General features: G+C 41.0%; 1 protein-coding gene across 1 annotated transcript in view; it reads left to right on the plus strand.

Moving 5' to 3' along the window:
* The window catches only part of Mbo (nuclear pore complex protein Nup88), a 72,997-nt gene that overhangs the window by 55,169 nt on the left and 2,605 nt on the right, over positions 1-15,223 (plus strand). Inside the window, exons 2-4 of the mRNA XM_072003714.1 lie at positions 674-843; positions 14,596-14,694; positions 14,970-15,156. Of these exons, the coding sequence (XP_071859815.1) occupies positions 674-843; positions 14,596-14,694; positions 14,970-15,156 (456 nt within the window). The remainder of the gene's footprint in view (positions 1-673; positions 844-14,595; positions 14,695-14,969; positions 15,157-15,223) is intronic.

Raw genomic sequence — 15,223 nt, forward strand, 5'->3', positions numbered from 1 at the left:
GTAAAAAAATAATTGCCCCTTGATACACGCCGATACCCCATCTGCGGGGCTGCCAGCCTGTAATGATGTTCGCGTTCGCGAACTTACTTCGAAATTAAATATCGAGGCGAAAGAGGGTGGCGGAGGGTGGCGCGGCAAGGGGATGTTAAAGAGAAATCCCGACAGTGAGGGTAGTGGCAGGGGTGAAGGAGGCTTGTCGTACACCTGCCCTTTTCCCGGACCATCGTGATAAAAATCAAACTGGAAAACAAACGAGGAGCAGGATCGTATTATAAAGTTTATTAATCGATAGACGATGCGCGGAGAGGGTGGAACTGGAATTTCAGGGGTCGCCGGAAATATCTCGTTACGGATGAAAATTAAAATTGTAATACCGACGAAGGTACGAACGATCAAACTTTTATCTAATTCTACTTAACGTTTATTGGTTTTGTGCATTTTGTTTTTATTTGTTTTCTTTTTCTCGATGGTAGCGAGTAGCAGTGGTTTATCTGAAAGGGATGAGACAATAATTATTCCGCATAAGGATACGACTTTGTACTGAACCGAAGATACAAATAATTAAACTTTTATATGATTCTATCCATCGTTTATTAGCCTTCCGAATACTTTCGTTTCTATTTAGTTTGATCTTTCTTTTTTTATTAATTGTTATTTTTTCGTATGATTTCAGAAACTTAGACCTACCGATATTCCAATCTTCGAAATAAAGAATCTATTAATTAACGACACTGGCACGCAACTGGCATTATGGGGCAATCTAGGCTTAGTTCTCATGGAGCTTCCCAAACGTTGGGGCAAGGATGCCATGTTTCAAGGTGGGAAAGAGGAAATACTCTGCATGTAAGTAGCAAATCGTCAACAAATATTCTTAAAACCCGATAAAACTCATTTTGACACAATAATTCGTCTATTACATTCGCGTATATCATGTACTTATGTATATGTATAGTGCACATTGAGGTTTCGTCGAAATAGAAATAGTGGTAAACAGAAAACGTATCCGTTCATTCAGAGTTATAGGAAAATCCGTGCAGCAAATACGCGAAATCAATCTTTGAGAATGGAGAGAGAAGTTTACAGACGAAGAAATCCAGCTCCTAAAAAGCGAGATAAGGTAGACCGCGAATAATAAATCGCACTATCTGGCTTCCTGCACCTCCGTGGCTCCTGTGGGCGTCCTAATATCCTGTAATTAAGAGGGTGTTACGATGACGCCCGAACCCCTTTGGCCTCCCTCTTATGGAATTAAGGTGGCTTTACTCGGTTAGTTTTCAAAAGTTCCAGCCTCGGAAAGCACCGCTGAATACTAACCGCCTCATCAACGACACATGCCACCAAGACTACTGCCTCGTGTAACATTACCCTCCGCGCCCGCCTATGTCACTTCTCCGCATCTTCGCGTACTCCTGTCTAATCTTTCGGGTGATTAGAACCTCGCGCAATTAGCCACAAGCTTCAAGATTATGCCTCAAACATCTCCTACCTTTCTTTTTCTAATACCACTCGCTCAATCGAATTTTTATTTTTACCAATGTCGTCATAGGTACTCTGTTACATATAAAACTACCTTGCTCGTTATGACGTTCAAAGAAAAGATTTTACATATGTATATATACATATATATGTGTGTATGTGTGTGTGTATATATTTATATATATGTAAGAACAGGAATTTTTAACGATTGTTCATTGCAAGTGAGATTCGAGAAGAAAGTTTCGAATTTGGGTATGAAGGAAGAAAACATGATCGTCTAATTAAAATTTAGGATAGTTGTGAATGTCTACGTGTGTTCGGCATGCCTGCGTAATTTATCTAGAATTAACGAAAGAGATCGCAAAATAGAAGAAGATTTCTCCATATCACTGAGAATAAGAGAGATGTCAAAGACGGTTGGAGTTATTACATTACCTTGTATATTATACTTTAACATCATGACCGATTACCTTTCTTATATATTGTGAAACGAGCGCAGAAAAAAGCACATCGGCTAACTCCAACAATTAAAAAATGGAAACATCGCAAACATTTTGTTGTTTAAGATTTACCTTAGAATTTACTATCGTTTATAGCGATTTTGTTGCGATAAGTAGCGATCATATATCGCTTGGCTTCCAAGAAGCTGAAATATCATTTGGCAGCATCTAGAAAAGCGGCCAGCAACGAGACAAGCGTAAGATATCGCAAGGGGACGAACGGAAGGAAAATTCAAATTAATTTGAATTACGATGAACGACGATGCTACTTAATTCAACGTGGTAAAAGGGTAGCCGTTCGCTCCAAGTTGTCTTTTGCATTATAATTTCATAATAAGTCCAGCCTGGAATAAATGCATTACCTTCCTGCCGACTTCCCGCTAATTCATAATTCCCAAGTTTTTCCGGAAACGAACGAAAACGTTTAGCCCCATGAACCGCGTGGGCCAACCTGAACAAACTGGTCAAATTAAGAGCGGCAGTTTATGCTAAAGTTTTTTCGTTATTTCACTTAAGCGATTCTACCTTGGTACCGCGACACAGAGCCGCCGTAGCGCCGAGGATCGAGGGAATTTATAAGAACGCACGCGTAACCCCCTCCGGTTAAATGTATGGCGGAAAAGAGCCGCGGAACAGTTTGTAAGAGAGTCGCGGCCATTAGAACGAATCTCAGGGATTTAATGTCTCCTTCCTTCCAGTCGGCTTAAACACAGCTAAATGGAGTTTATGCATTATTGCCCGTGAAACTTCCACCACCGCGGACAGATATTTGCTCTCTCCCAAAGAACTAAAAGTTTAGACGTCGCGTCGTTACTACGTTTCATCCCGTTGGACGAATCCTGATGACGATGAGATCGTATCTAAAGTAGGATTCTAACTTCTAATCTTCTGCTTCGTCGAAGATGTATTCTTTATCGTTCAATTATCGACAAATTAACTACGGTGTAATTATATATTTTCGCGGATGCTCGAAATACTAAGCAATATTTGTGTAAATGTAGCTTTCATTCGTAAGTCGCTAGACACTTTGCAAAAATTTTAAACAGTCGTTGTACTTTGTAATTTTTAATTTTGAAAATACAGTACAATCTTAGTTTCTGTTATACTTTGTAATTTACTAAATATCAAATTGATTTCCTAGCTTTTACGTTAATTCGCCTGTATTCTAAATATATTAAAACTATGGCAATTATAAGTTTCGCTGAAAAAAGATTTGCATATCGATTCATGAAGAATGAAATGTATTCACCTATAGATTTTATTTAAACTACCATGTCATATTTACTTGTTAATTTTCAAATCGTGTAACGCGTGTTTAATGTAATTCAAGCAGTTTCAGTAGAAATGCTACGAAAATATAATAGTTTCGATACCGTGTGCTCGGTGTCTTCATCGGCCGGCAGATCCCAAGCTTCGAAGCGTGGAAAACCGAGCGACCGTGCTTTGGATTAAGCAAATGACGGCAATAATAGTGATTATTCGGATTATGATATCAGAGCGCGAAGTGGGTTCGCTTGGACTTACCAGCAGCCACTAACTGCTACGCCACCAAATCCCGACTTCAAGACACCGGATTAAAACTATTACCACCTCGCGTTGCCTCCACTCTTCTTCGACCTCCACCATCCAAAACCTATTCTCTTTTCTCTTTCTCTCTTCTTCGCTATAGACTTTCTCCACCTACCTTTGGTAACTTGGCTATTTTAAATGCCAACGAGAGTCTCAGATTTTATTGGGCCTCTGCTATTTCACCTACTAATTGCTAATGAATTTCTTACAATTTATAATTAACGAAACGAACAATGTCTGTATCTCACTAATTATTAACAAGTAATGTAATCTATGATTAATTCTCCTCTTGATACGTACTTGGATGAATAAAAAGCCCTTGCAACGACAACAATTCCCTCTAAATTTATCGAAGTGGAGTGAATTGGCCGTGATAGTTGTAGTTGCTGATGTGTTTAGTGAGACAGGTTCTGCTGCGGGTGTAGATGAGATGGGCGCTTGCTAGGGTACTGCTGGATTTTTCTTCTCATTTCTTTGGTCGTGGAAGAAAACTCGGACTCCGGTCGCCGGGTTTTGAACCCAGGTTCCGAACTTTCGTTAACCTAAGGCGCTAACTACTGCGCTGCCGTCGTCCAACACTAATTAGTGTCGAGTGATGGTATTTTGCTGTCGAGTGCCGCCACAGAAGTTATGATCTGAAGTTTATAAATCTTTGTTTATGCCACATCGAAACTCGATGTATCGCAAATACTTTTGCTAAACGCAATATATCCTTTTCAAGACTCGTAGATAAGAAGTTCTATAGATACGATTTAACATCTTGAAGAAGCAATAACATCAAATAAATTTCGAACAATGGACAATTATATACTGGCGTTAATCACCACTCTTGAAATTATACCGGAACATCAACCTTTTCTTAAATGAAAAATTTGAAAGCACGACAGGTCGCCTATCTAACTTCCACCGTAACAGTTTGCCTTCGTTAGGAGCGATAATCGTTAGTAGAAGAAGGTTGCAATTTTCGCGTGTATATAAGTTGGATCGGAGTAAGAGTAAGTCGCTGCGCAGAATCGCGAATCGCGGTATTAATTCGACAAACGGACTACGAAACCAGCGCGTTATTTCGTGCACTACCGGAAGATCGTCGCCTGTTGGTTGGCTCTCGCGGCTAATTATTGTTTTAAGGATTACCGTTATGTGTTTATTATGCGGTCTGGTAGGACCTCGCCTACCTTAATATTCGGTAGATTTCAGCTTCGGCCTCTGTACGCGGCGCACCACCAGAGAGATCTCTGCACCCCGTTTCCTGTCTCTTTCCCTCGCCCTGTACGTCACGAACCGGCCTACGTTTATGAATAATTTTCACCTCTCGCGCTACCCACCCCAACCCAACCGCCCAACCACTCCACCTCCGACAAACGTTCCTCCGAATCGTCCCTCGAGTATTCACCTCGTAAACCCCTAATGCTGTGTCCTCGTTCGAGAGTTGATTCCATTCTCTGATCCTCGCTACTCCTTGGGACGTTCTCCTGACAAAAGATAAAAATGACTGTACGAATCTTGCTGGAATTTGGGTAGAAAAGAATACGTAATTGTAATCTACACTTTTTCAATAGGAAAATATGTTTAACGAGTCACGGAAATTTTTAAAGATACGTTCTCTCTTAATTATCTTCGTGTACTTTATGAAAGTGTACATTTTAAAGTTTCCCCGAGATTCTAAGATTAGCGCAATGTTAAGGCAAACATTATATTTAATATATCGAATATGGAATATAAAAAGTAAGGAAAATACAATCGGAGAAAGTATGCAAATATTTACGCATATCTCACTGAGAAATTTAGTTTAACTTATACGTTTTACAAAGATCTGTGGAGACTCGTAGAAGAGTAGAAATTCGCTACCATGTTTCGCTTTTCTATTGAGCCTTTCGCGTGGAAAGCATCGTAAATGATTATAATTTTTCTTCTAAACACACTTTGCGGCTCTCAAAATACTTTACACGCTGCAAACTCTATAAGAGCAACGCCAAGCATTTCAAATTAATCTTCAAGTGTCTTCCAAAACGAGAACCGGTGGATCCGGCACGCGCGTGCCGTACGTGCTACGGAATATTTCAGTGGTACGCACAGGTCCGGTGGACTCACCCCTTTGGTTCGGGAAGGGCTGTTGCAGGCCGGTCTCGTATCTGTCCCGGCGCCGGTCGCGGCCACCGGCGAAAGGGGATAGGATGCGTTTATTTAAAAAATGATTTAACCTAATGGTTTTACATATGTAATCCCGATATAAAGCCGAGGCTAATCTCGGAGAACCACACGCGGTCCATTCGTACATTCGGTCGACGGGTAATCCAACGTGCTCTCGCCCGTCCAGCCGCGTGTCTCCACACACCACTTCCGCATCGCCACCCTCCTGACCTGACCTGTGTTCAAACCTCCCTCTTCACCCCGTTCACTCGTTTCTTTTTTTTTCGCCCAACTTTTTTTCGATGAGCAAGCACTAACGAAAATCACCAGGTTTTCCAACGCACAGACCGATGTATTTTCGAGGGGTGGTAAGAGGGGCGGTGTTTGCAAAGGCCGAGCATAGGGTGCGTCGTACTCGACCGCGCGTCGGGGATGATTTAGATGGTCCCCGATGATATCCGCGCCTTTTGAAAAATGTCACCACGCCGCCGCGCCGAGGAGAAAAATATAGAAGCCGCGCGTGACCGTACCCCACCCCCTGCACCGACCACGGTATGTGTGCCGCGCTTTATCAGCCCCCGCGGCGCGAAACTTTATTGCCGGCCGAACGATATTTCTCGTCGAATCAGCGGTTAACAAAAGAGGTGAAATACAAGTGGCGATGAGTGAAATTAGAGGATCGCTTCGTTGTAATTGCGATCGTGGTAATCCGGCGCGAACAGGAAGTTTTGGATCTCGTTGTTCGGCTATGTTTCGCTAATCGTGCCAATTCTTTCGATAACGTGAGGTGTTAGAAAAGATTGAATGGAGATTTCCTGAATCTCTTCTTTTTCTTTCGAATTTTTTAAAAGAAACCTTTAACAGTATAGACAAATATAATACTATAAATGTCACATCTTAAATCACACGTGATACTAATAATGATTATTGTTATTATTGCTACCTGATAAATAATAATGATTATTATTATTTATTTATGTCCTATAAGAGGAGAAGTATCCGATACCAGAAACGCAGCAGAAATCTTGAGACTAAAGGGACGATTAGCATTTTCTAAATCCGAATTCTTTGACATTTTATTACACTGTTGTCAGAGAGTCGATTAAAACAACTTTCCTATTAGTAATCGTCTTTAAGGTACAAATCTCATCTGCACAATCTCTTCCCCATGTAGAACCATAAACCACGCATACTCGAAAACTGCCCCAAAAGAGGCAATCTAATTCCAATGTTCTTTCGCTATGAACACGACAAAACGTGGCCAGCCATACGAGGCCCGCCTGTCTCCAAGATCACAAGCACGAACAATGCGGGCCTCGAATAGCTTTCCAGCTCCTTTCCCGGCACCTTTTCTCGCCGAGGTTCGTCGGCGCGCATGGGAGACACCATTCTACGCGTATACAAACGCGCAGCAGTTTAGCGCGGTGAAAACAGCAAAAAGGTACCATAGACTCTCTGCGTCTACGTAGAAAAAACACGCACTTAGGTAATCGCGGTACGCCTGCGGGGGCAGCTGCGACGGTTCTTCTAATCAAAGAATTCCCAGCCGGAACGCCGGTGGAAAATTTAAATACGCGAGACGCATTCTGTGGTCGTCTGCGTCGTCATTGTCCTGGACGTCGTCGTTGTCGTCGTTGTCGTCGTAACGAAATAAAACCCCACGGTAAAAGAGAGACATCTGTCGGTTCTTTTAATTACCGTGGTACGTGTGGCCCCAGCTAGAGGCTACCGCACCGTGGACCTTACATTTTCCTTCCTTTTCTCTTCATCCCTTATCCCGCACCCGTCCCTTTCTATCTTTCTCTCTCTCTCTCTTTCTCTCTCTCTCTCTCTCTCTTTCTCGTTCTCTCTCTTCTTCGTCGACGAGCTTTTGTTGCTCCCTTTCTATCACCCTCGCGTCCTTCGTTCATACTCTATCAGATCTGGCTCGTTTGCATGATTCCGCCGCGTGGTCCGAGAATTGAAAATTCGCCTAGAAAGTCTTTTCTCCTGATAGACGACATTAGCATCGTTAGGAGCACGGCGAACAACTCGATGTTGAAATTCTGTTGAGTTAAGAAGTTTAGCATTGATAGATACGAAGTTTATTTTCAAGTGGTAATTCGAGCAGATTCGATCAGATTAATCAGTACGCGGTTACGTTAGAAGATCTAATGAAACAGATTGTAGGTGATTCAGAAGTTCAATGGAACAGAATCTGTAATTCCGCTGGAATAAACTGTGCCACGATTACTGTCGCAATAACATTTTAGAAAATATTGTAAATAATGTAATCTATGAAAGCTTCCTATGGTAAATGCTCCAAATACTACTTCTACGAGTCAGTGTATACGAACAGCATCGATTATAAAGATTAAATTATATTCAATTATCCGCCAACAATCATAATCTCGGTCGCTTGTAAAAGGAAGAAATTATAATCCGTTACGTGTGTATTTTTCAATCCGAAGTCTAAGGGCACATCCATACGTAGTCGATAAATCTGTGTATCCAAATACAGAGACAAATACAGGCCACAGAAACAATCGGCGAATTTCTGAAAACGTTTAAAAGATAAATCGCCCACATTCTTCTTATCTCTTCGTTCTCTAGCTACCGTCTCCCCCACTTTTCTCAACCCATTTCTCCTCTCTCACGTACTTCTATCCTGAGCCTCAGGGTAGACAATCCGAGGAGTTTTTAGGTTTAAGAGTCGCTGGATTTACGATTCAAGTATGACTGGTTGGGATGGAGCGGCGGCACGTCGCGGCCGGAGGATCGAGAAACAAGGCACGCAGGACGAGGCTGCAAAGTAGCGGCAAGGAACGCCGTTGGAAACCGATGGCCGCGATGAAAGCGCGACGCAACCTCGAGGATTAACGGGCTTAGTTGCCGACGCAGGTGTCGTCGGGAAGGAGAACGCAAGCGAGAGCTGGATGAATTACGACAGGAGCGTCAGCCAGCCCAGCAGAACGTTGCTCGTTATATTTTGCGTAACATCCCGATTTTATGGGCCACTCTCACACCATCGTTTGCGCGTCTTCCTTCACCGTGGCCCATCCACGCGACTCGCAACAGAGACGCCAAATATCCTTCTCGCGGATCTGGCTACTCTTCGACCGAGCGCAGTGAAACGTCGATAGATTTACATCGCATCTCTGTTAACAAGCAACGCGTCATTCTTGCTTCTCTTTATGCAAATTCAAATTATTTAAATTTCATTTCATTACCTGTATTGATAAAAATGATCGTTCTAAATTAGATTCGTTCGCCTGAGTATCGAAGCAAATACTTTACTCGAGATATTCTTGCACATTGCGTTCATTCTTTCGCGCATTTACATTTTTCGTAAATACACAAACAGTCGCGGTTTCATTTCCTTTTTACCAACAGACAAGAATTCTGATTGTAGAGGGTTAATTTAATTTAACACATTGATCGCCGTAGGAATTTGGTGCCAGTGATGGATCGAAACGATTCAACAGAAAGTACGTTGTAATATCTGATTTTTGTAAGACATTTCGTGAAAATTATTACTCTCTTTTTTGACGAATTCTCATTATAATCGGTGTAAAAAAAATTCCCAATGATCGTAGCGACAGTGAACGTTCATTCTTACGACATAAATCATTCTTATGGCAAATTGTTGAAAATGATCTGATTAAGAATTCAGTCGGACGAAAGTCCAAATGAAACGCGATCAAAGTTTTAGCCGAGCAGGATATCAATTCGACCATAGGACCCGGCTAACCGAAAGAGAAATCCGGTCGCGCGTATGAGCATTAATGGCTTTATAATCTAATGAATTTTTAGGTTAAGCGGCGAAAAGGCCAGCGGGAGATCCGGATAGGTTTTTTCCCCGGAATTTATTGCCGAGAAGGAAAAGATGAAAGCGGGAGAGTTCACTTATCTTTCGTTCGCCGTTACCTTCAGACCGATGCATCCCACTGAAATAGATTTTGATTTTGTTCCTGAAAAAAAACGAGGATCTAAAGCATATCTGATAAATAACTGATATTTTAAAAATATTATTAATATCAGAGGAAATATTTAATTCCGGTTTTAAATCAGAAGGAGAAAGGAATGTTATACTACCGAGAAATTATTTCTTTTTTCACCTTTTTCACATCTTTTTAAATTAACAAAGTATGGATTTTTTAATATATACTTTTCCACCAAATAATCAACATTTTCGTTCATGACATCGAAATTAAATTAAAAACTCAATCGTATCGGCAAAGTCTATCACCATCCTATCCATGCTTCGATTATCTTGTTTAATCTGCTAAAATTATTTTTTCTCTTGCAATTGCTCGACCTTAGAGGACGCGAAAAAAGTCAAAAGCTTCAAGCTCTCGACGTGGTTGAGATATCTTTGGTAGAAGAAGCTGCGGAAAGGCGCGTGTTAATCGTGCTCGAAAGTTTTTGCGTAATACTCGAATGATAGAGCGAAGTGTTCATTACAGAAGTGGTAAGATAGCAACGACAAATTAAGTGGAATATTATATCTTACAATGCTACTTACATAGCGTGGCGATTAGGTATCTTTCCCCGCCATCTTCAAATTAACAAAGCAAAATTAATAAGTGAAAATTTACTTCCATATTATGTAATCATTACATGTTTGATTTGAAAAAAAAGCTGGCATTTACATTGATAAATAAGCGTGTAATTTTAATAAATTTGTACAAGTCGATTCCAAACTCTCAGGTCTCTGATTTTTGACAAAATTTTCTTGGAAAATTTTCTTAGAAAAGGAGAAGGCGATCCCAAATTTCAAGCGTATACATATGTAGTAGGTACTTAATCGACATCAATGTTCGAGAAGAAAGCAGAGCACTTAATTCCGCTCGGTGGTCCCGTAACGACGTAATATCGTTCAGTTACTTGGAGTATTTTTATTACGTTCCCGCGGCGGCATGGTACATAAAGGAGGAGGGTGGCTAGGGTACAGACGACAACGGTAGTCGAGGGGGCGGTTTGCAGGGCTTAGGAAGCTATGCTCACGATATAACGAGAGCCATTATGATAAGCGGATGCATAGATTAGACATAACTCGTTAACCCGGCTGTATACGACGTCTACGATGACAGACGAGGTATCGATAATCAAGGATGCTTCTATTTAACAGGAAATCAAGCAGCCTGTGTCTTACAAACTGTTGAAACGGGTGCAAAAATTCTTATCGACTTTCTAAAAATCTGCAATGTTTGTTTGTGATTTATTATTATGGAAATGAATTATTACCATACGTAGGTTAGTGTCTTTACGAAACTTTTAACAAGGAAGATGTTATAGAGATAAATGACAAAGTCTTTAATTATATTCGGAGAAATTACAACGTGGACACGTAAAATTTTATCTGCAACAAAATTTCGTTCTTTACTTTCGATTTAGTTTTTCATATAAAAATATTCCCTTTCTTCGTTGCACCACTGTAGTTCTATGACAACCATCCTATATGATATAAATCTTCGTTAAAATATTCTTTCTTATTTAACGAAAAAAAAAAAAACTCTCAACCGCTCGACACGTCTATTCGCTTTCTTCTCAGAATGCAAATTCGAAAAGTCTATTTTATTTGGATTCGTAATAGAGAGTTAGGAGCTCGTCGACAGTAGTATTTTTATCAGACAAATTTGAAGACAATTGAACGCAGCCAGGCGAGAGAAAAGCGAGGAAGTGAACAAACAAGCTTGGTAAATTATCGGGGGAATACGAGTAGGAGGGTTAAGCGGGGTCGGTGAAAAGCCACGACGAAAGCTTGCAGGTAACTTAAGCGCACAACTGAAGGGAAATACGACGGAAAAGTTTCTAGAACAAAATGATACGACACTGCGTAAGATCCGCTTTGAAGTCAGGTCCGCGCCATTCTTTGTACAAATTGGAAGGAAAGCGCGGCGTAAAAAGCTCCGCTTCGCCCGGAGGTTAATACGTTTATGTAGGAAAAATTATTTTTAATTTTTTCTAGAACCGCCTCTGACGAGAGAGAAGTGTACAAGCACACGGGCGCAAGGGTGTGGCAGAATGCGCGGCACCGCCGTGTAAGAATTTCTTAATTAGATTCGAGCAGCTGCCCTCCGCGCTTCTCTTTCTTTTCTTCCGGCCAAGAAATTCCCCCGTAGCTCCGCGATAGTTGACACAGCGGCATACTAGTCGACGCGTGCTTCGCGTCCAAATATTCGAGCATTATTACACATTTTTCTCCTTTGAGATAATAGACTCTGTCAGATTTGTAATTGAGACTCTAATGAAACCACATACCTAAGAATATGATCTCGCAGATTTCACGCTCGAACCGGCTACCACGCCGCTGCGCTTGAATTAACAGCGTTGTAAGGGCTTGCAACGAACCGATTGCCTCGTGCGATCGAATTTCAAATCGGTATACCGTAAAATAAATTATAAATACCTGGTTCCAGGACTCGTTCGCCTTGCATAGAACATGATAATCGATCCTGATCCCGATAAAAATCAGACAACATTATGGAACCTATTTACGAAAGCTTCGGATGAAAGCACCGAATTAACAGTTGGTCGAAAGAATCGGAGATAAATAGAATAACTTAACATCTAAATCTATCGCTTGGCATTAGTACCGAGAATGTTAAACCTATTCTTGTCTCGACCCATTCATTTAAGAATCGTTACCGCTCTCTTCTGAATCGAGAAAAACCAACTGGGGAACGGAGGAGCACGGTGAAATTTTGGCATTTAGAAACACGTAAACCGGTTAGCAGCAGTTGGTGGGGATAGGGAACACGTATGGTCCAACGCGACCGTGGTAGGGGTAGCCATAAATTTTGATAATACCAAAATTGTGACAGAACGAAGAAAAATCCCCGCGAGGCTGCGGTGCAAAGTGCGAATAAATCGTTGCGTGTGCCTTTGTCAACGAAACATGAAAGGTTGGGCGTGCAAAGGGGTAAGAGAGAGAGGTGGCCGACCCAAAGGGAGAAACCGAGCGAGAACGACGTGACGCGAACGGAAAGGGTAGGGAGAACAGACCGAGGCGCTGGGGTTGACCACGTCGTCTGGTTTTCGACCGACTCTCTGTCTGTCTGTCTGTCTCTCTCTCTCTCTTTCTCTCTTTCTCTCTCTCTATGCGTGCGTGCGTACATTTTTATCAATTATTAAGAACTGTGGCGTGCTTTTGCAACCGGGAGCGTTGGTGATGGTAAAGTTGCTTTCGTCCTTGTCGCTGGTGTATCCACTGTAACCAGTCGACGATACCCTATGCCCATCGATTTTTTGTTTCTTTTTCCAACGCTCTTCCTCCTCCTCCTGCTTTTCCTCGTCTCACTGTCCCTTTCTTTCCTCCTGCCCTTTTTCTCTCTTCCCTCCGCTTTTCTCTCGTTCTCCATTTGCGTCAAACCCCTTTCTCTCGCTTTTTCTGCGTGATTCTCTCTTTTTCTTGCCCACCCCTCTGCACGCTCCTTGCCTGCCTCTGGCCAACGCTGTGCCGTGGACATTAATAACGGCCACGGCTAACCACCGTCAACCCCTTTTGCCAGCGTTACCGTGTCCAGCCACGGAAAGTGCGAGAGTAATAATAAAATATACGAAATGTAGGCGACCATCGTCGCCGCTCGTCCCCGGCTCGTCCCCGTGAAAAACAAACACCGCGACACGCTTTGCTGTATTCCTTTCGTTATGCCGCCTGGGGTACGACGATCGTGAAAGATTAGGGTAATTTGCGTTAAATAACGACACGTCGGGATAACTAAGCAAAAGGCCGACGCGGCGGGACGAACCTCGCTTTCGACACTTTTCTCGATGTTCGAATTAGAGATTTTCCTCCCGAGGATTGCGTTTAATTGTCAAGATGTCGCTGGTCCTGACAACAACCACATAAATTGCGGAGAACGCATTTTTCCAGAAGTGAAAAAAATTCAATGTTATTCAATTATACTCGCAATGAAATAATAAGAGACACGTTTGTCCATATTGTTAGTGTTACTATAGGAAACGAAATCATATTTAACGCATTTTAGTTGCTTCTAAGCTGTATTAATCAGCGATGTTGTTAAACGTTAAATTACTATTGTGTTACTGTACCTAAAACATCACGAAATTGCTATTGTAGATAGTTTATTTTTTATCGTGAGACTGAACAAGTAGAACAGGTAAGACAGTGGCCAGACATACAGCAAATTCAAAATTCACCGTTCAACGAACATTCCATACCTTTTATTTATTTATTTATATTAGAAAACGAAATTATAGCATTTTCATCGAAAAAGAAAACATCTTTCTTACGTATAAAATAAATATTATATTTGCGTAAGCAACACGTTGAAGCCTCTTCTATGCAGATCAAACATCTGCCATTTCTTTAAACGTCTTAAATATTTTATTCGAACGATCGAAGGTATTCTAGTGAAAGAAATTTTCCACTTGGGAAAAACACTGGAAATTCATATAATGAACTTTGAAATATTTTGCGTCTCTTGCATAAAAACAATTAACCATATCGTAACCTTATGGTTCGTGCAAAAAATTACACGTGGACAATAACGAACCTTTTAATTACTGTTGACGAACACATGGATATACGTGTATCGTACTTAACTTATATCTGGCAGACGACCGTGCACAGCGTCAACGACCTTACTGGGAGATGCCCCCGAAAATTCATAAACTTTTCTGCATTGGACAGAACATTTTCCCATGTATTTAAATTTTAACGAGGACACGCCTAAAGACGGATGGACAAAGTGTATAAAGACGAGACCAGTTAGAGGAAAAAGAATTTTTCGTGTGCGACTTTTAAAAACTTTTCTCGCGGAACTCACGGAATTTTTTTAGAATTTTGAGCTTAGTAATATTGAATTCTGAATGCGAGCTTAGCAAGTCGCGTTCAATTTATCATTATGTAAGACATATTTTATATAACAACAATCTTTTAATAATAAATATATAATGTTTTTCTACTTTTTAGAGCATACAATGAAACGATAAGCGTTCGAAAGGCAAGATGGCATCCAGGATCTACGAATGATTCTCATTTACTAGTTCTAACATCTGAAAATACATTTCGGTAATTAAGAATTATTCTTATACAATAACTCCGATAAAATTCCATTAATCTTCCAAATCTGCTAAACATTATTATATACTTGGATTAGACTAACGTTTCTTGTACGTAGCGAGTATAATTTGTTCTTTCCGTCTAATTTTAGTCTTTCGTTCAAAATTTCTGAAATTTCTCGTTCGTTTAATCGTCGATCGAACGAGAAGTTTTGTACGGTTGGCTTAAAATATGCCAGGAAATATCTTAAAACTGATAATAAGTATAATTTCATCTTCTGCCAGTTTATACGAATGCGAAGTGGGTAATAGACCAAAGTTCCTAAAATCCTGGAAAGTTGGTCGTGTACCATTTGGCTCGCCATCGAGGATACCAGACTTCACGTCTTTGGGCGACATAGCGGTGGACTTTGATTTCGCAACACCTACTCTACGCAGGCCAGAACTGTTTATTGGCAAAGACATCAACAAGGTATAATTCTAAGACTAAGAAATGTTATAAAATAGCACTAAAATAGTACTATGCGAAGAAATTTTAT

The sequence above is a fragment of the Bombus fervidus genome, chromosome 5 (assembly GCF_041682495.2).
Source record: "Bombus fervidus isolate BK054 chromosome 5, iyBomFerv1, whole genome shotgun sequence".
NCBI lineage: Eukaryota > Metazoa > Arthropoda > Insecta > Hymenoptera > Apidae > Bombus > Bombus fervidus.